This window comes from Thermobia domestica, chromosome 6, assembly GCF_964235325.1.
Source record: "Thermobia domestica chromosome 6, izTheDome1.hap1.1, whole genome shotgun sequence".
Lineage (NCBI taxonomy): Eukaryota > Metazoa > Arthropoda > Insecta > Zygentoma > Lepismatidae > Thermobia > Thermobia domestica.
The window spans coordinates 16240027-16260630 of NC_137459.1; the positions used below are offsets into that span (position 1 = coordinate 16240027).

The 20604-nt window shown below is 36.0% G+C and overlaps 1 protein-coding gene across 10 annotated transcripts in view; it reads right to left on the reverse strand.

Annotated features, from left to right (window-relative positions):
* LOC145687851 (mesoderm induction early response protein 1) overlaps positions 1-20604 on the reverse strand; it is a 127729-nt gene that overhangs the window by 23667 nt on the left and 83458 nt on the right. For 8 of the 10 annotated variants that reach the window (XM_081761325.1, XM_081761324.1, XM_081761327.1 and 5 more), the window contains 2 exons: positions 10810-11059; positions 3086-3168 (listed from right to left, as the gene is read on the reverse strand). In XM_081761325.1, coding sequence (XP_081617451.1) covers positions 3086-3168; positions 10810-11059 — 333 coding nt within the window. Of the gene's footprint in view, positions 1-3085; positions 3169-10809; positions 11060-18466; positions 18580-20604 lie in introns of all 10 variants that reach the window. The other 2 variants (XM_081761331.1, XM_081761332.1) reach the window with 1 other exon arrangement.

Genomic DNA, 20604 nt, shown 5'->3' on the forward strand with positions numbered 1-20604 from the left:
GTTGGTTTCACAGTATTTCAACCTGTGAAACATGTAGAAATCACCCTCGTAAAAGAAATTAACTGTTTTCTGTAATTATTATTCTTAAACACTCAGATTTATCAACTGATAATGGTTTTACACTAGTAATCCTACTCTTGTAAACATAAAATACACCTTTCTTATATTGTGCAGAAATACAGCACTGGTGGAAGTTGGTATCTTAGACACTCCTCTTTTGCATGCACTCACTCATTTCAACCGTAAAATTATCATTTTTATTACGGATTATTGTAAACCTGCACCACGAATAGTGCTATGAAAGACCAAAAAATTCGAAACCATTAATGAATGTAAATACCATCGAAACTTTTCTTTTTAAAATCCTAGTTATTTAATCAAAAGGTTCAACCACGTTTGTGCTTTTAACATTATTTGCTATTATAATAAATCTAGAATATAAGGTTTTCCAAATTGCGTTTACGCAGAGCTACCACATTAGGCTGGTTGTGAGAGTGTTAGAAGTTAAATTCTACAGATGGAGAATTTATTGAGATGTGCATATGAGAACTGAACAACTAATTCGAATATTCACCATAGGGTGAAGAAGTAATAAAAACATGATTTCATCTGGAACTATGTCAAGGCGCAAAACAAAACAAAAACGGAAAATGTTCGTTAAATCTTGATGAACACACATTTGTTGCTTATCACGTTTCACTCCCGTATATTATTCGTATTATATTCAGACCTAAATTCCCCATTCATTACTCAGAGAGATTATGCTACAAAAGCAAAAAAGTTTATGAATGTTTCTTTTGTGATTTTTTATAGTTTAATTATTGTTATGCAATTACAATCAAAGAAAAACTAAATATTGTTTCGTTTTAATAATGTTTACTATTGATAAAATACATCGAAATGTCGTACCTTTTTTGGAGGGGGGGGGATCACACATACCCCACGAGAGGCATTTATTGAAATCTGAAGTATCTTTGGTATCTACGTATTTATGTATAAATGGGTCAGAGCCAAAGTGGACTCAAATAATTCGTATCTTTATTCACTTTTCTTACTGATATGCAAATTAAGTCGTCGTATTTCTTTAACTTGGACTAATAAAAGTCGTAGTGAAATAACTTGGACTAAATTAGTTCTTCTGTACTCTGCAGTATTTGAAATTGTCCATATGTAATTCCGTGTAATGGTTTCACTTGTGCAATTGTTTATCTTTTTGCCCTCCTGAAATGACTCTTGACAATTATATTAAGAAGTATGTAAAGATCAGTCAATGTATTTTTATCAGTCCTCCTTCGTGAGTGAGTCGGCAGACGTATCGCATTTGTGGCCAATTAGTCCCAGTTTCGAGTTCAAATGGAGGACAATTTCTCTCGGATGTAAGCCGAGAAGCCGTTTAACACCAAGACGAAACGAACTTATTTATATCCATATGTGATATAAATACATAGAGCAAATATTAATACATACACTATTTTAAAAAAAATGGTTTAAACCAAAAAGACGGGTTTTTTGGTTTTTCAATAAAAAAACATGTTTTTTTCCAACCCTGCAAAGAATATAGCACGATAGATCAGAGTAGCAAATATACTGCTTTAAAGTATATGCAGTCATTCGGGAGGAAAGAAAGTAGAGCGAAACATGTTGAAAACTTTTTAGGACAACTGAAGGGGAAGAGAAATTTTCGCTACAGATTAAGAATATGGATGCTAATTTTTAGAAAACTTATAGGTACGATCTATTACTTCACAAAGGAAGAATGATATTTAGCGAACATATTTATGTTGGTGGCCAATATATATCTCATATATTAAGCATGTATTTTATTTTTACAAGTGTAAGGTTGCTGGTCTTAAACCATTACAAGTGCCATACGACGGTTACGATAAGTGAGTGAATATGAAAAGAGTACTGTATTACGTATTAATTTCCGCTAGCGGGGTACTTTTGCATAGTATAAAAAGTTGTGTTATGTTTACAAGTATAGCGTTACCTGTATGAAACCATTAGAATTTCTTAACAAACTCGTATCACTGCCAACACACATTAAAGTATTTCTAAATGCAACATACAAGTACTAATCTAACTTAACCTACTAACAAACCCCAACCTGTTGCAGGTTGAGAATAGTTCGTCACAAAAACGGAAATTCCACGGTTAAAATGAGTGAGTGAATATGAAAGAGGACTGTCTAAGATGGTAACTTCCGTTGGCGCAGCATTTCTGCACAATATAGGAAACCAGTATCTTATGTTTACTAGTGTCGAACTACGACAAGTGCTATACTAGTTAAAATGAGTGAGTGTATTTAAAAGGCAACTGGGTAACATTTCCACCACCACAATGCAGGGAATGTGTATTTTATGTTTACAAGTATCAAACCATGACAAATACTCTAATATATACGTTAGATAGTGTTTTCCCCTCCATTATCGACATCTGTGCGCATAATCTCTGTTGCTGACTCACCTCTCCTCTGACCCCTCTGCGAAATCATAACAGTCGAAGCAGCGAGGAAGACAGGAGGGAAAATACCTTTGCACTGGAATGCATCGATCGAGAGAAGTCACATATTTGAACATCCTTAATTACTAAATAATGTGGAATTAGACATACCGCTAACTACTACAATTAACATATTAGTGTAGGAGGGTGGATTTTATTGCAAACATATTAAGTGGAGGAATTGTCCTAGGATTTCTCATGCTGTTCTCTCCATCTTACGCAGCCTTCTCCATATTCTTACTGAAGAAGGAACATTAACCTCCAAGTAAACTCAGTGTGTCTCTCTGAATAAAAAGAAGGGAAGGGAAGAGATAGATGGATCTGGGTCCCCTTTTTTCGTGGTGAAATGTGACAAAAAGGTAGAAAGTGGGAGAAAATAATCAGAAAGAAAGGAAAGACAAAGAGGACTACCACTCTTCTGTCCTATCTTTATCTTGTCTATGTAAAGGAAAGTTGATCGAGGTCTACAAAGAAGGTAAAAAAGGAACAACCTTCTCTATATTGTACAGAGAAGAAAGGGAAGGGGAAGAACCAGGAAGAGGAAAAGCCCCACAAAAAGAGAGTAGCTAACCTATTCACTTACCTTCTTCCATTCATCATCCTCCTCCGGGCTGTAGTCATAATCATCTTCCTCTTCTTCATCTTCGCTCTGTTGCCTTGACCCAGCTGGAAGTAGATCAATCGATCATTAATAATTAAAAATAGCACCTTCAGAAGGGGATTTTTTTTTTCGGTAGGTTACTTGTTCCTTACACATATACACAATCTGATTCTGTTTAAAAAAAAAAAAAAAAAAAACGCTTTTCAGTAACATATTTTGCTATTCCGGTGCAGGTTTATTTTAAGTGTACTAAAACCGATAATTTGACAGTTAATATTTGTTACTGTAAATAAAAGAAAACAAGCAGTAAAATTCTGCTTACAATTTGCTTCAAATTTGTATACATATAATCACTTTATACATCCAAATTAATAAAGACTTCTTTGATAAAAATCCATTGTTATTTGCATTCTGGTAGCGACCTGCCATTTCTTAGCTTAGTTCAGGTGCAATACTAACTGCAGGGCAGGCATACAAATAGAAAAATCACTACAAAAGCAGTTTAAGAAAACTGCTAGGACAGCGCAAGCTAACTTACTCCATGCTAATATACCAAAGTTAGGCTGTTCTGAACTAACCGAAATTAATCTATCCTACTTTTTATTCTCTAAAATTAAGCTTTAAAAAACTATATTTCACTATTTGAAGCTAATCTAAGCTATTTACCGAAGTTAATCTGACTTAACTAAAGTCGTGGCCAATCTAAGTTTGCAGTGACGTAAGCACGGGACCCTCACAATCAAAAGAAAAATATTGTATTCATGCGCGCGTTTAGGAGAGTTTTCTACAATTAACAGCCAGTGTGTGAAACGATGCGTAGGAATAGAGACAGAGCTTCCGATTGACAATCACATAGGAGTCAGTCACCTTCGAGGATCAGTTAACAAACAGTACAAAAGAAACATCCGAAATTTCTTTATCCGTGGGATCCTTGTTCCTTCCATTGCATCAAAATTTATACACTTTCTGACCCCAATCAGAAATAAGTGCTCTACCACTGAGCCACCGTGCCCACATATAGAATGGAAGAGAATGAAAGTGCTTACAAATCTCAGATCTTAAAAAAGAAAAAAATACTTCGTTGTCTCTTTGGGCCTTATTCAGTAGAGTTTTCGCCAACGCAACGCAACAATTATATCTTAATTTGCGATAATAAGCAAAGCAGTTCTAATTGCTCATTGCTTTCTATGTTGCGTTGCGATCAGCAAATTGTACGATGAAAGCCTCTGTCTTCAATACATTATGAGAAATCTCATGGTAAATAGGGAAATTTTAAAGATGAATTATAATAGAAAATTCGATCTCAATAAAGTACATTGTGCTATTCCTTGTGCTTTTGCTGTGTATTTATTTAAAAATGCGTAGTTGTTTGGTTGGATCTGAGTTCCTTTCAACACTGAGGGTAAATGATGCGTAGACCTACAGCTTAACATAGGTTCCCAGAGGGAATCGAAGCTGGGTCTCCCACACTGAAAGCGATTACGCTAACCATATAACCAAGGAAGCCCAAGGGCTTGCGTAGGTTTTATATTATTTCTGTCATTCACATTGGAGTTTGTAGAAGGGGGTGATACAAATTGTATTCTACAGCTTAAAAACATTTTCTTTTGTAAATCAGAATCACTATGAATTTCAGCTGAAATTTCCTTCACCGTGGAAGAATTGCTGCTTCCATTGCACCAAACTTTAGGCACTTTCTGACATGATACGCTATGTAAAATTGTCCATTTTTCCAATCGTTTACCTTTACTTTCCACCCCGTCTCTTGCCTTTACGGGTGTTGACACTTCTTCTTCCAAGAATTCCTTCTTCAACGAAGAAATCACCTGTCATATCACCGCTTAGACCAATAACATCACTCACACTCTTACACTGATCAGCACGTCGTAAATATAAATACACGTTTAAAACAATTTGCCTTGCTTGGCTATTTAATGGCCTGCCACCTCTATGTAATCGAAAATAACACGCAGGTGAACAGACTAAATTTCTCTTGCACATGACGCTATATTTCACCTATACAGCAGAAAACAAGCTATTTTATGCATATGTATTAAATATTGTACTTCACAAATATATTGTAGGTCTTTTATCAAATCAGAACTGCACAATTTGTTCTACATAAAGGGTAATCTTCTTGAAAATGTGAAATTATTTGTTTGCGCGCATCGACAACCCACATTGCTTGTTACAGAAAATGTTGCAGCCCTGTGTTCGTTTCTATAAGGTAAGATCATTGCGTATCTGCGACATGCATTATGTATATATTAACTATTTGTTACTTCAAAGTACTAATAATTTAAACTATGTACAGGTAAATCTAAAAAACGAGGTTCTGTGGCAGGAAACTCTTTCATAATAGTGCAGTTCCAATATTACTTGGAATTACTTACGGTTAGTGATTTGGAGCTACTGAAATTACGTCAGTGAAAACTTAGGTTGGCCACGAGTAGGCTTAGTTAGGCTGTCCTGAACTAACCAAAACTAATCTATCCTACTCTCTATTCTCTAAAACTAAGCTTAAAAAAACTAAATTTCCCTACCTGTTAACTACATTTAAATGAAATAACCTAATATTTGTAATGCGAGGTAAACTTATAAGATTTAGCTAAGAAAAATATGTTATTTTCTTCTGTGCCTGCCCCTAAAGAAACCTATGGAAAAAATAGGTCACCCAATTAACACAACTACTTAAGGATTATATTTATTCCAAGAAAGTCCATTTGTAGCAGTTTTCTTGCGGTGTGCTTAAAATAAACCTGCATGTGGCAATTTCTATACGACACAATACATTTTGATAAAATGTTGGTTACACTCAGCGATTTCCCCAAATTAAAAAAAAATAAAAATCTAATGTTAACAAAAGGAAGAATAAGCATATGCTGTTCTACAAGTGATGGATGTGTAAGGTTGGACAATTGCTCAGACTAGATCCAGTGGTCCGCTGATCAACATAGGGCCAACCATACAGAGGATTCATGAATTTCCTCCATTTGAATTGTAGGTTAGGGTGAATTAACAACATTACTTTAGAAAGACAAACACAGTAAAACCAGCCTTCAATGGGCCCTTTATTAAACGGAAACTCTTCTTAAATGGAAACTGTGTTACGCGGAGAACAGAAATCAAAAAATACGCCTTTTAACGGAAATATTAAAGTTCCAGATTGCAGCGTTTAGAATGTTTTTAGACATCCATTTACAGGTAAGATACATGTTGTCAGAGAAACAGATAGTAATGTGCAAACCGAAACAGACACAATGGATATTAGATGTCTTAATTGAGAATTGTACGGAAAATCTGAAAGAAGAAGAGGAGGTAGAGGAAGAAGAGAAATTTGGCATTCAGCTGGAAGAAGGGTGTAGGACAAAGACTTATTAAGATGGTGGTAGAAGAGACTACAACAGTTTACCTTACGTGAAAACGACACTGATATATTTAGTGAGGTTTCTCAGGTTGATTTATTTGTGGAAAGTCGAGCAGCCATGCAGTAATGAGTACAGCAAACTCTCCTTGAATATGGGAAAAATAAAGTTAACGTACGTACATTATTTTTTCCTGTTCATTGTAAGTATTAACGCGTTGTAGAAACAAATATTGTAAATTGACTAAGGTACGTACAGCATATTATTTTATCTTGGTATATTCATTATATAAATATATTTTTATTGCATAGGTTACCTTCGTTCACCGGAAACCTATCTTTAACGTAAATTTTTGCGAGTCCTGTTCGATTCCGCTGAAGACAGGTTTTACTGTATTATGCAGAAGAAGTTTTCAAAAACCGTCATATAGATTGTTACGATATTCTGGTGGTAAATTATTCGCAGAATCTGCTCCCTGAGACGTAACAACAATCCTCACTAGATGGACTTACGATGATTACTAGATGGATCAAGTGGTGAGCTCTTGTCTCTGGGAAGATGAATCTTCGTGTTTACTAAGTCATGACGCTAATAACTTAAAATAATAACTAGCAAGTTCCTCTAAGTGCCATTTTGGGAACACATGAAGACCACCAATTTTACATACTAGTGAAGACGACTTCGCCATTCTTCCTTCAATTTGTAACAATTCCTCGTGTTTCCTAAAGCAACAGCAATCAAGGTGCAACATTCTGGAGGAATGGAAGGAAATGTCCTTACTTTTTGGAATAAAATTGAAATGGAATGAAATATTTCATCTTAACATCCCAAGATTATGCCATTTAGGCTGAGAGAGACGATGATTAAAGTGAGTGAGTGATGATGGAAGAGTTGGTGGAATGAGAAAGTGGGAGGAAACGGGAGTATCCCGAGAAAATCCACGGACATTACTCTCCACCACAAACTTACTTGGCAGGGGATCGAACCAGGGACTAGTGATGTCAACCGGCTCGGCTCGAGCCATCGGCTCAGCTCGGTTCGGTTCGGCTCAGGTGAGCCATCGACTCGAGCCGGCTCAGTTCCGATGAGCCATCGGCTCCTTTCGGGTAAGCTCAGGTGAGCCATCGACTCGGCTCGGTTCGCCCCAACTGAGCCGAGAGCTCGAGCCTGCTCGGTGGTGACTGAGGCGTGAGCCGAGCCGCTCAAGCCGTTGACAACACTAGTTCCAGGAAATTACGATCTCAACCTTCAAATTCCGATTGCTCCTTGACCTTCAGTTGGTTCGATTTCAACCTCCGAACTGCAACTACCACTTAACCTCCACTCGACTTCAACATTCAAACTCCAACAATGAATCGATTTCCATCGACCTCAACCTCCGAACTACAACTTACCAATCGACCTCTACTTCCAGTCTGAAGGTTGAGGTCACATGAGCGTGAGTCCCATGTATGAGTGTGTTGGAACTGATAGAGTGCTAACTTGGGTCTCCCTGATTCGAAGACCAAGATCGAGTATTTATATGCAAGACGAAGACCAAGACCAAGTCCGCAAGACTCAGGCGAAAATGAAACCCACTTGAGAGTCTTGTAGTGCTCCAACTTAAATATCTTTATAAACAGACGAAAAATACAGAGGTTTTATGTCTTAAATTCATTATTTTTAAAATTATGTTGTCTAAGTTATGGCAATAGACGCGGGGGTTAGGAGAATGCAAGTTGTTCTTAAACAAGAAGAAGTGATAATCGTAATCTTTTGAAATAATCCAACTGAGGAAAGAATGATGGCTTTCGTATTGCATTCCCTATGTATAATATGATAGAGTTTATCGGCCCAAAAATTACTAAGAATGAAACATAGTAGAAACTGGTTGTTGGTACATTGGAAACAAACTTACATGATCAAAGCATTTTATCAAACGTCTAAAAGACAACTATGTTGGGTTGGGCTGTTAATCGGCTATACGGCAAAGTATATCAAACAATGTTCCTCTGTCGGAACTTGCACAAAACATCGTCAAGAGTGCGCTGCTAAGTAGATGTATTCTTCGCTCCGTGGTGCACTCAACCGCAATGGGTGTCAACCTTGAAATCTATACGGCCAAAGTGGGGTTATTTGGAGTTGCTATAACAAAATCTTTGTGTTCAGCGCCAATTCGCCATACTGATGGCACTAAAGTGTTTTTATTACATACGGTCTGGTGATTTGCGTAATGTTAATAATTGGTAGTGTGGAACAGCATCCTGGTCCTGTGAATTTCCAACGAAGCGACACTGCAGAAATTAAAGAGACCCTGACATCTCTTCGCGGGTCAAATGATACATTAGTGACTGAAGTTCGACTATTGCATGATACTGTGACAAAGTTAGTGGTTCGAGTGAACTCGTGAAAGTATCAAGTGAAGTGCGTGATTTACAGCAATATTTAATAGTCCTCGAGCCGAAAGCAGATGACCTTGAAAACAAGTCCCGGAGACAAAATCTTCTGTTTTATAGAATTCAAGAACGCGAACTGGGACAGTACAGAGAAGAAAGTGTGTGATGTATTAAGAGATAGATTTCAATTACAAGTTGACAATGAGGTATTGCAGCGTGTGTATGAAGAAAATGCCCTAACAGAACTAGACCCATCGTATGTAAACTCCTTACAAAGGAAGTTCGGGAGAAACCAAACATGCCATTTGAAAGACCAATTCATGCTGATTAGAACAAGCTAATAAAATTCCTGTACGGTTGAGAACTATTCGAGAGATTGAACTTGGAAGTTAATATGAAGAAATGAGTATATACGCATTTAAACGCGTTAAGTACAACATTATTTGCAACGAATATAGACATACGAATTGAAATCTATCGAAGGTAAAAAAAACTGTATTGCAATAACTAACGAGTTTGTTAGTTAAAATTAGTCATTGTACTGTTCACAATAATGATAGGTTAGAGATGAAAATTGATCACTGTTGTTGTTCTGTTCTATGAAGAAATGACGCAGGCAAAAGGCTTTCTTGTACCATGAACATTTTGTATGTGCAATTGCGTTGCATCCGTCAAGGGAACAGTTCACATAACCAAAGCGAAAAGCAAATTCTACAGGTGATTCAAAAGGTATTTAATTTGTTCGGTAACTTGCCTTGTGGAACGCAAACTGAAACAATCCAATGTATCGCGGTGATCGGAACTGATTCATTAGCATGGAAATGAGCTTTATTTGATTGTTTCGTTGGTAATCACAACATCGGGATGAAGAAGTTTCATACTAATGTACAAATCTCCTGCCATATTCTTTGATTGGTCGGAATCCAAACACATTAAATGGTTGTACAAATCGTGTGCAGTTCTTTGGTATATTCTCAACAATTACGTCTTTGTCACTCGTCATCCAACTTGCAATGGACAATTTGTGAATGGAGCACAGTGATCAAGCAGTAGCAAGTTCAAACCATCAAAAATGCATAATAACGGTGAATCGCAATCGTACACATAACGTTGAACCTCTCGAGAAGTTCTCACCGTACAGGAATTTTATTAGCTTGTAATCAGCATGAATTAGGCTTTCAAATGGCATGCTTAGTTACTCTGCAGGCGAATGCTTTCTCCCGAACTTCCCTTGTTAATGAAAAAAATAAATAAATAATCTAAATTCCGTAGTACTAGGATATAACTGTACCAGGACTATTTTGAGGCAGTGAGAAATGAGTGTAAAAAACACCAACTTTTTTTTAATGGATGTATGTAAACAGGATAAATACGTGAGCACTCAGTTCCGTTACTTATATATAGATGAAAAAGATATACAAAATTGATATATAGTCGCATGAGAACCAGAAGAACGTTCATGTTTCAACATAATTTTGAAAGCCCCATTTGGTGTAAATGGAACGTAACGCTATCTGTTCTCCTTGTCAATCATCTGTTGTAATGTAGCTCAATTACTATCTTATTAAAAACACAAGTTTCTAAGAAAATAATATTTTTGTCCTCTTGCATGTAAACCTACGAAAATGGAGTCACGCTCCTCTGGTTTCCATGCGACGATATGTACAATATCCTGTAAGGTACTTTAAAAAAAAACTTGTAAAAATGAATTGTAATATTTTAACACTGACTGAGTATCTGCCTGTTGTGTTGATAAATTAATAAAAAAAAAAAAAAAAAATAGAATAATCAAATTTAATGTATTAATTTAAAAGTGACAAGTTTGACAAGATAAATGGCTCACCCTGTAGAAGTAAATATCCATAAATATTTGTCATACCACATCCAACTCTCAACGACCTAACATCTAACCTTCATAAAAAATTAAAAAAAAAGAAAAATAGGGAGTAGCCCAATTTAAACTTACATCTCAGAAGCCTTGATGTACCAGCATTTCCCTCGCTGCTAGCAACTGGATGAAGATCAGAGTACAGTTGCTGAAGTTCGGATTTTTGATCGCGCTCTTCTTCCAATAATTCTTGTCCGATCTCTTCTTTCTCCAGTGTCAAGTCCTGGTTTGATAAGACTTCTTCTGAACTGCTTGACTGCGAGTTCTCTGCGCCTGGATCCCCGTAACCGTACATCGCTAATAATTCCTCTAGAGGCATGTCACCCTCCTATAACATCAAACATTTCAGTTAGCAATGAATCACAGTCTTCCTGTCACCTAGTTTATTTCCAACTTAAGGTTGGTTTAAAGGGACAAGTTTTGCCGATAGATGTCACTACAGTCTTCGTATTTCTCTCATGTATTTACATTTCACGAAAATTCACAATTCTCTTACAAATTTCAATTTTTTTAAAAGGACTTCATAACCTATGGAAGGCAAGAATCCGTGCCGATTTTTTGTTTAGAATTTTCTTCATTGTTGAAATATATATCCAATTCTTTAACAACGGAACTGTTTCAACAATGAAGAAAATTCTAAATAAAAAATCGGGACAGATTATTGCCTTCGACAGGTTATGAAGTTCCTTCTCTAAAAATTTGAAGTCTCTAGATTGAAATTTGTAAGAGAAATCGTGAATTTTCGTGAAAGGTAAAAAAAATCATGAGAAATACGAAAGCTGTAGTGACATCTATCGGCAAAACTTGTCCGTTTACACCAACCTTAATTAGTATTGCATAAAATTGTAAAATTCATCAATTTTGCTGTCAAGGAGAATTTACCAGGAAATTTCGCATGCCACCTTCAATCACATAAGTGGGAGCTAAAACAACTTACGAATTTTAAACTGAAATATTGTTCATGTGACAGATTCATTTGAAAGGGAAAGATGTCTTCGTTATCTTTGCAAAAATATTCTTATCTTTACGTTTGATGCAATACTGTTGAGAAATCGATCTTGTTTCTCTCGAAATTTGCATTATGCAAATATGTTTGCAAACAAGTTTCCGAGATATGTGGAATCAAAAAGTTTTTTAAAGAGAATTTAAAAAATGGTTCACGGGTTATATTACCTGAACATACTTTGAAAATGTTATGTGGAGGGTGACTGGGCGCTGAAGTGGAAAGAAAATAAAATCTTTAAGTTTTTACTTCCCACGGTTATACCGGCTACGCTAAAGGAGGCGGTGATGATGAGAAATGAATGAATTGGTGGAATGAAAAAAGTGGGAGGAAACGGAAGAACCCCGAGAAAATTTACACACACTATGCTTGTCCTTTTCTTCCTCAAAACACAAAATTTAGTAACATTCTCAAGAGCAATTTGGGTGCAAATTGGGCCAAATTTTCATGCATGCGATAGAAGCGTGCTTTGCTTATGATTTGGTACCACCTAAAGCAGACTATAGACATTTTTGGTGGTAAATTTTGACGTTTTATAGAACAAAATTTTCCAGTCTATACTTATATTTGTAGAGATAAAAAAAATTGTGACCCAAAATCTAAATTTCGTGACTTTCATGACCGTTTTCTGATTTCGTGACTTTCGTGACCGATAGACACCCTGACTCTGAATTGAACTTCTTCGTTATTTTGGTGCCTGGATTAGTTGCATGTATTTATCAAAGTCTAAATGAGCTATACTCTACGTCACTCGAATTAGAGTATGGAGTCAGCCAATAAGCCCACAGTACGCTGTTACCAAACCTTCAGTGACGAATCTAATCACTCATAATTGTCCACAAATACGAACAAAATCAATTATGAATGATTAGATTCCTGCCTGAAGGATTAATAACAGCGCACTGCAAGCTTATTGGCTGATGCCATTTGCCAATTTGGGTGACGCGAAGTATAGTCAGATAGTTGATTAATTTGACGTGGTTACTATAAAAGTAATCCGTGTGTTTCGAAGTGAAATGTCTAAGTACTGTAATCATGACTATGGGAATCTGTTTATAAAGTCCGAAAGCAATAGGTGTCATTATTCATAAATAAATTTTATGCCACTGGTTGGGGTGCGATGCACCTCAAGACGCAGGACTGGGAAGGCGGCTATAAAATGGCCACAACTGATAACAAATCTAAACTAAACAGATTCTGCAATGGGCGAGATGTGAAAATGTCTGATCTGGATTACTTTGGATTCTCGTACGTTGAAAAGAAAATAAAAGTGCTGGAACATAAAATGATTACTTTAAATTATGGTAATCTTCTATTCACCATTCTATCACTGGCTTCAGATTTCACATGCACTTCGCACACTATACCACATAGATAAAACAATATACAGAATTAGATATAATAATATATCTGAAAAAGTAACGAAAATTAATACGATGGTTCACAAATATGAAACAGTATATAAAATATATGATGAAGTGGTGCAAGTGCGTATGCTTAACGCACTTTTCTAGAATCAACCATGTATTAAGTTTTTCCTTTGGTCCACTAGAATTACCAACTTTTACTCAAATGATTACAGGACACATGAACAATAAACAAATAATAAATCATTGGTGGCAAGACATTTCTTCCTTGACGGCCATTGAATAAATAACTCAACAACCTTTGAGATAATCTTCGTCTTAATGTTTAGCAACTTCCGCCTGTGGTAGGCTGATTTTTTAAATCTGCTCTCCATGTGTTTGAAGTCTATCGCACCACTAATAACTCTACAGAAAACTTCTTAAACATTATCACCTTCGATCTGAAATGACGACCAATGCTGGACAGGTGGCAGCCCTACAACGTACAGTTACTGTCAATAAAACTTGGTCATCCAGTTCTCTTTAAAAGGCCGTAATCTTGGAATAAAACTATATTATTCTAATATTTTGGTTACAAATAAAGACACCACACAACCATATCAAAACACTAGCACACACCTCATCGAAGAGAGGTTGGTGGTTGTGTATTTCTGAACATGACTGTACACATCCTGTACACTTAACTACACATCAGTGCTAACATTAATCTCATATTTTTTTCTTCTTCGCTTCAAAGAAGTACCTTTTTCTTGCATGTGCCCCTTATATTGAACAGTCCTATTACATGAAAGTTAAGGGCCATTTAATGCACCTACTTTGATTTCTGGGAGCAAGGAAAATGCAGACTATGGACCAGAGTTTTGAAAAGAGTTTTAAGTATATAAATGATGCACAATATTCCAACGATTAATGGTAGAAAAGTTTCAAGAGTTCAAAAATGACACACTGACAACATGGTCAAATTCAACTACCAAAATAAGTGGTTTCGTACTTGCTCCACTTCATCTATGTTTAAACAACATGTGAAGAACAATCAAGTGAAGATCCACACGAAAGTTGAATAGTTATATACTAATGAAAGAAGGAAATAACCGATTGTTTTACATACTACATCCTCTATAGGTGCGAATTGTGTAACGCACAAAGAGTGAAAAAACGACTGGACCGCGACTCGAGCCCAGGACATCTCCGGCAAACCGTGCTGATGCGTTAACCACTACGCCACCCAGTCTCCTTCACAGAACAGTCACTCACTCTCTCACTCTAGAGGTCGGTGCTTTCATCTCGAACCACGTGGGTTGTACCACAAACTCCTGCTGTGATGGGACAATCCTGTGTCCATATGCCGAGCACTTTATGACGGTTGTCATTTCATATATCCTAATGAAAGAAGGAAACAATTGATTGTGTGTTATGCAATTCACACTTATAGAGGATCTGGTGTGTAAAAACATCGGTTGTTTCCTTTTTTCATTCGTATATATCAAATCATAACCGTCACAAAGTGCTCGGTATATGGTCACAGGAATGTCCCATCACAGCAGGAGTTTGTGGTACAACCCACGTGGTTCGAGATGAAAGCACCGACCTCGAGAGTGAGAAGAGTGAGTGACTGTTGTGAGAAGCGGACTAGGTGGCTTAGTCATCGCACGGTATGCCGGAAGTCCCGGTCCAGTCAATTATTTTGTCACTCTTTGTATTAATATGTTATAGAATAGTTATATTTGCATGTAAAGACAAAGCTGAACAAAAAATCGAACAATAACAATCTCTTATATTATAACTAGCTTCCCAGAGATAATTTCTCATAAGTACTCAAATCAAACACAAGAATAGTCTACCAAACTGTACCAAGAAGTGTATTTACGAGGGTAAGTCAAAAATTATTCGCAATGTAACTATAATTTTTCTTACATTGTTCATGCTGCCCTCTGTCCTCGTTTATTTTATTGCTATGCTGTTGTGGTCATGCTATGAAAGTGGGATCCTAATCCTTCCATTTGTCTTCCTTTTGTTGCAGATACATCATGGCTGCTTCATTACAAGTTTGCACCAAAGAGGAACAAAAAGCAGTGATCCGGTTTATGTGGTCGGAAGATGTATCAGGAACCATGACTAATTTCCAGACAATGTGCCACTTTATCAATAGTCACTCGTCTGTCTAACAGAACCATGTCACTGCACGCTCAATGTTGTCATCATTTGTGGCCATAGACGGTAGTCCGACTCTTTCCTCGTCCGTAACAATTCTCTGAATTTTTCAATCCATTCGTAGACATTCCGTTGCGGCAAGACACTGTTCCCGTATTGTGCCGAAAATCTGATGGACTGCAACCCCTGATACACCTTCCATGGCCTGATACAGCGGCCATGATCTATCTGCAGCAACAGAAATGGTGCGAACATGATCGATCTCCAGCAACAGAAAAACAAATGAAGAAAGTAGGATCAAACTTCAATAGCATGACCACAACAACATAACAATAAAATGAACGATGACAGAGGTCAGTATGGACAATGTAGAAAACGTTATAGCAACACTGTGGATAATTTCTGTACCTTCATATAATCATTTTCTGCAGGTATATCCAAAATAATACTGTCGGACCTACAATGTCTCATAAGTTAATCTCACGTTTCAGTGACAATTTATATAGTACATTAAAAGTTAAAGAAATACAGTGTATATATTCAGTGCAAAAATTCATCCAGGAAAAAAAGTGTCAAATTGACAATACTCATTGAGATATCCACAACAAAATATAGTAGTAGATATACCACCTCTGGAAGAACTGATGTAAAAGTCTTGTCATTTGTCATAGGGTATGAAATGAATACATTTTAATGTCATGAACACCCTACAAGGTAACTGTTTCATCTTGATAAGACTGCAGATCACTATTTCAATGGACAGTGTCTCCTACATGGCCGTTATTTGAGTGGAATCAAATCAACAAGAAGAACTTTGTTTTCTCGTTGAGCACAGAAGATAAATCTGCGACTTTCGATGAAGACGTATAAATTAATCAAGATTCCTTTCATTACCTATTGATGGTTGAAAAAAAAAAAAAAAAAAAAAAAAACCTTACCTGAACTGAAAAGTACCACGATTATGTCTTAGAAACTCAAAGAAAAGGACAAATAATGAAAGTGAATGACTGTGGGAGGAAAAGAAAGAATTCAGAGAAAACCAAGGCATGATGATGTCATTCACAAGCTCACATGGTCTGTGATCCAATCAGGAACTCTCAGAGTAAAAGCTGATCGCTCTATTACTAGGCCACCATGACCTCATGAAATGAAATGAAATCTTTAAGTTTAATGTCCCACAATTATCCCTGTTAGATTAAGGGACACGATGATTAAAGCAAGTAAATGAGGATGGAAGAGTTGATGGAATGAGAAAATGGGAGTACCCCGAGAAAACTCACGAGCACTGGCCGGGGATCGAACCAGGGACACCACGCACCAGATGTAAACACTACCACTGAGCCACCGTGCACCAAACAGCATGACCTCTTGTTTCAAATGGTGACACTATCCAGCTCCATTTATCGGCAATTGTACTTTAGGCTTAAAATGAAATACAGCTACCTCCTACACTACTCTCCACACGATTTCTCATTTCATGACAAACACTGATAAATCACAACAGTAAATGTGTGTTTCTCTCTATTTTATTATTTATTTATTTATTTATTTATCGATACAACAGTCATTACTGCCCAATTTCAGTGTCTATATATAATACATAATTTTAAACTATAATGATACTAAGACTTGAATTAAAATAAGACTTTTCTTTAACAAAATACTCAGTATTACTCTTCTGAACGACTTTTCAGAACTATTAAATATATCTACATCTTTATAATCCCTACTGATTTTATTGTATGTAGCACAAATTTTCCATGTAGGTGACATACGCAGTGCATTTGTATGTGCCTTTCTGTAGTAGAACAGGCCACTATTTCCCTTGGGTGTTTTGAGCGATGGAACCTGGATCATTATCTTTGCAATTATGTCTGTACAGTCTATTTTGTTGTGTAAAAGTCTGTGTAAGAAAATGAGGTCGTTCAACGTACGTCTTTGTTCAAGTCTCTCAAGTTTCAGTTATCAAGTAAATTATCATATAGTTCATATTTGAATAAAATCCTGTCCTTTTGCATATGAGAAAACGTAGTAATTGTATCTGCTCAATTCTTTGACTACGTGTTTTCACACAAGTGTTCCAAATAAGTGAGGCATATTCAAGTTTGGATCTCACGTAAGAAAAGTAAAGCATTTTCAAAGAGTTAATACTGGTAAGTCCTTTGGTTGTTCTGACAAGAAACCCAAGATTTATACATGCATCCTTGGTAATATTTGCCACATGATGGGAAAAGGTTAATTTTTTTTGTCAAATATCACACCTAGATATTTAATTGTATCTAATTTTCCTAATCTTATTCCATTGATCGAGTAAGTATATTCATACGTTCTCTCACGTCTACTGTATGTCACGGTTTTACACTTATTAATATTTACTGTAAGTCTATTGCTAGTGCACTATTTTAATATATTGGTCAGATCTTGTTGCAAGAGTAGACAGTCATCCATAGATTTCACATCTATGAATATTTTGCTCACAGTTAGTGGCGATTGAGCAACTAATGTTGTGTATGTCTCGTTCAATACTGTCGATTCCACTAGGATTTTTCTTGGATGAATTTTGATGATAATATATGCCAGAATACCCTTGTTCATTTACTTTCAGTACAATGATTAATTTAACGCACACAAGACGCTCTCCCATCTGAATGTTAACTCTATTTAAAAACTCATGCAAGCATGCACAATCAATCACCTATGAGCAAGATAATTCAGAATGGCTGTTACATTTCAAGTTATGACAAACAACACCAAGTATGTTCATTAATTTCAGTAGCAGCGAAGACCATGCTTTGAGCGACAAAAAAAAAGTCTTTATATTCGAAAACTATTTACTTCATGTGAAAATTTTGAGTTAGCGAGCGTCATTTTTCTTAAGAACACAAAAGCTACTCTATCTATTTAAAAAAAAAATCGATCTCTACAACACTACGCTACAAGATCGAGACGACTCAGAACACGAATCTTCCTCAGTTGTGCATAAAAGCCCACGACAACATGACACGTGTTTCAACTAAGTTATATAAAACTAAATACACACATATTTTACAAACGACTCCTTAATGTAACAGACACACTGTACCTTTTGAGTGGATGTGTTAACTTACCAACCTGAGAAATAATAATTTGGATTTGTTATATTTTGAAACATGTTATTGACACAAAAGGCGCTGAGGACTGAGGGATCCTACAATTAAAGAGAGACGTTACTCACCTCCTCAAATGGACTTAAAAGAAGCAACGTGCGACACACATCCTATGTAAGAAGGGGTGTTTTCATCTAAATCACATAAGCAGACATCAGGCTAAGACAAGTACACCTGGAAACTACAGAAGGTACACTTATGAGCAGAAATAAGCTGGTGCTTTTGTCACATTTCAAAGAGAGAAAACTCTCAATGGCACAATTTATGAGGCAACTCTACATCACTAAGTATCAATTACCACCAAGAATACAAAGTATTCCTCAAACAATCCTTTATACAAACTAAGCAACATATGATACCAACACAGATTCTTTCAGTTTTCAAGTAATCTTACGCTTCAGAGAGCATGTAGAATGCTCTTTAACTCACCACCAGCAATGCGAAAATGTCATAAAGTACCTGAATTCAAGTAGAATTCTTGTTTTCTTTATTCAGAAACCTAAGAGAATCGTAATAAGATATATTTAGAAGCTTCCACTTAATAGTTTTTACATTTTAATTTCAAAACTGGCCGTCACTGAAGAACATTTGAATACATAACGACCAGAATAATTATTTTAGTTAAATTGCTTCTTCCCTAAGCAAATCTAATTTTACTGAATATGAATAGCTAAGAGACAATTCATCTGAATGTGTAATAATTAATCAAAGTCCTAAAAGGAGGGACTGTAAAGTTCATTTAGAAGCAGTATCAGGTGATATGTTACGCACATCCACTCTGTGACAGCATTATCCTAGCTGATTTAATATCAGTGTGCTGTGTTGTTAAGAACTTTTCATTATATACAGAGTTCAGTGAGATTTTATCATCCACAATCACTGGCACTATTACTGTTCAATGAATTATACCGATATAAATATATAGAACGTCAAACGAATTTAAACAGGCTAAATAAAAGAAGTATTACCAACACCTAAGTCTATTGAAGTAAATCCAAATTAAGAACAGAAATAAATAAGAATTATATGCAGAAAACAATCGATTACATTCAAGTTGGTTTCATTTCAACTAGAAATGTTACAAAGAAACGATATAAAACGAAATTAAAATCAAAATGACAGTTTGTCATACAAATTAATATTTGATGTGTCATAAATAAAAGTATTCTGGATGGAATTTTATATTTGTTTCAAAGATCCTTCTTGTCTCCCAACAGTGAGACAGAAGACTCCATTCCACTGCAGTGTATTCACTTTTTAACTGATAATTTCGACCTACTCTTAAATTGTTCACGGAATAATAATAATAATAATAATAATAATAATAATAATAATAATAATAATAATAATAATAATAATAATAATAGTAAACTTTCATTAGATTTCCTTCTACAGAAGAACATTTGAACCCTCAGTAGTGAGAGAAGAAAGTTCTCGCTGCATGTCTGCATTCGGTACAAGACAATGTGCTTATCTCAATTTGTGATTTACTTCAAAGAATAGATAAAGAAATCAAATAAGTGTTACAAAATAGGACTCAAAATAACCTGCACAATTACCGTGAGCAATGCATTTCTGTGTGTTGTAGTAAAAGTTCAATACCATACTAATTTGAGTTAAATTACGCATTAGCTGAACAGTAGCTGGTCATTTTAAAGATTAGACAAATGCTGTTATTGAGAAAACAGAGCATTCAGAACAATAGTAAGAATAATATAGGGTGACCAGACGTACTGATTTTCGCAGTTCAGTAGTGTTTTTCAAAGAGCTGTCTTGCGTGTTGCGAAGGCGCCTAGAAAATCGAGAAATGTCCTTTTCTAAAATGTCCTGATATAACTTATTCGCTATACTTTAATGTTTTATTCTCATTCGCAACTTTCGAATCATAAGTAAACCCATGCTGATTGCACGTCGCCATTGACTAGTCAAACTCCACCCCCTTTTCTGCTAGCACCTATATAATAAAGGCTTCTGGTTTTGGTCTCTCATACTTTACCCTGAAGACAAGAACAATGTTGCCAGTTCTCAGAATGCTGGACGACGTAGAATTCACCTGGCTCATTGCCTGAGAACAACTATGTTGAAAATAATTTGTTCACATTTTTGGAAATAGTTTGCACATTAATGGATAAAAACCATCAAGATGAACCGCAAATGCTATGCTTTAACATACCGTTTTTCATTAAGGTGACTCCTTTATGTTACT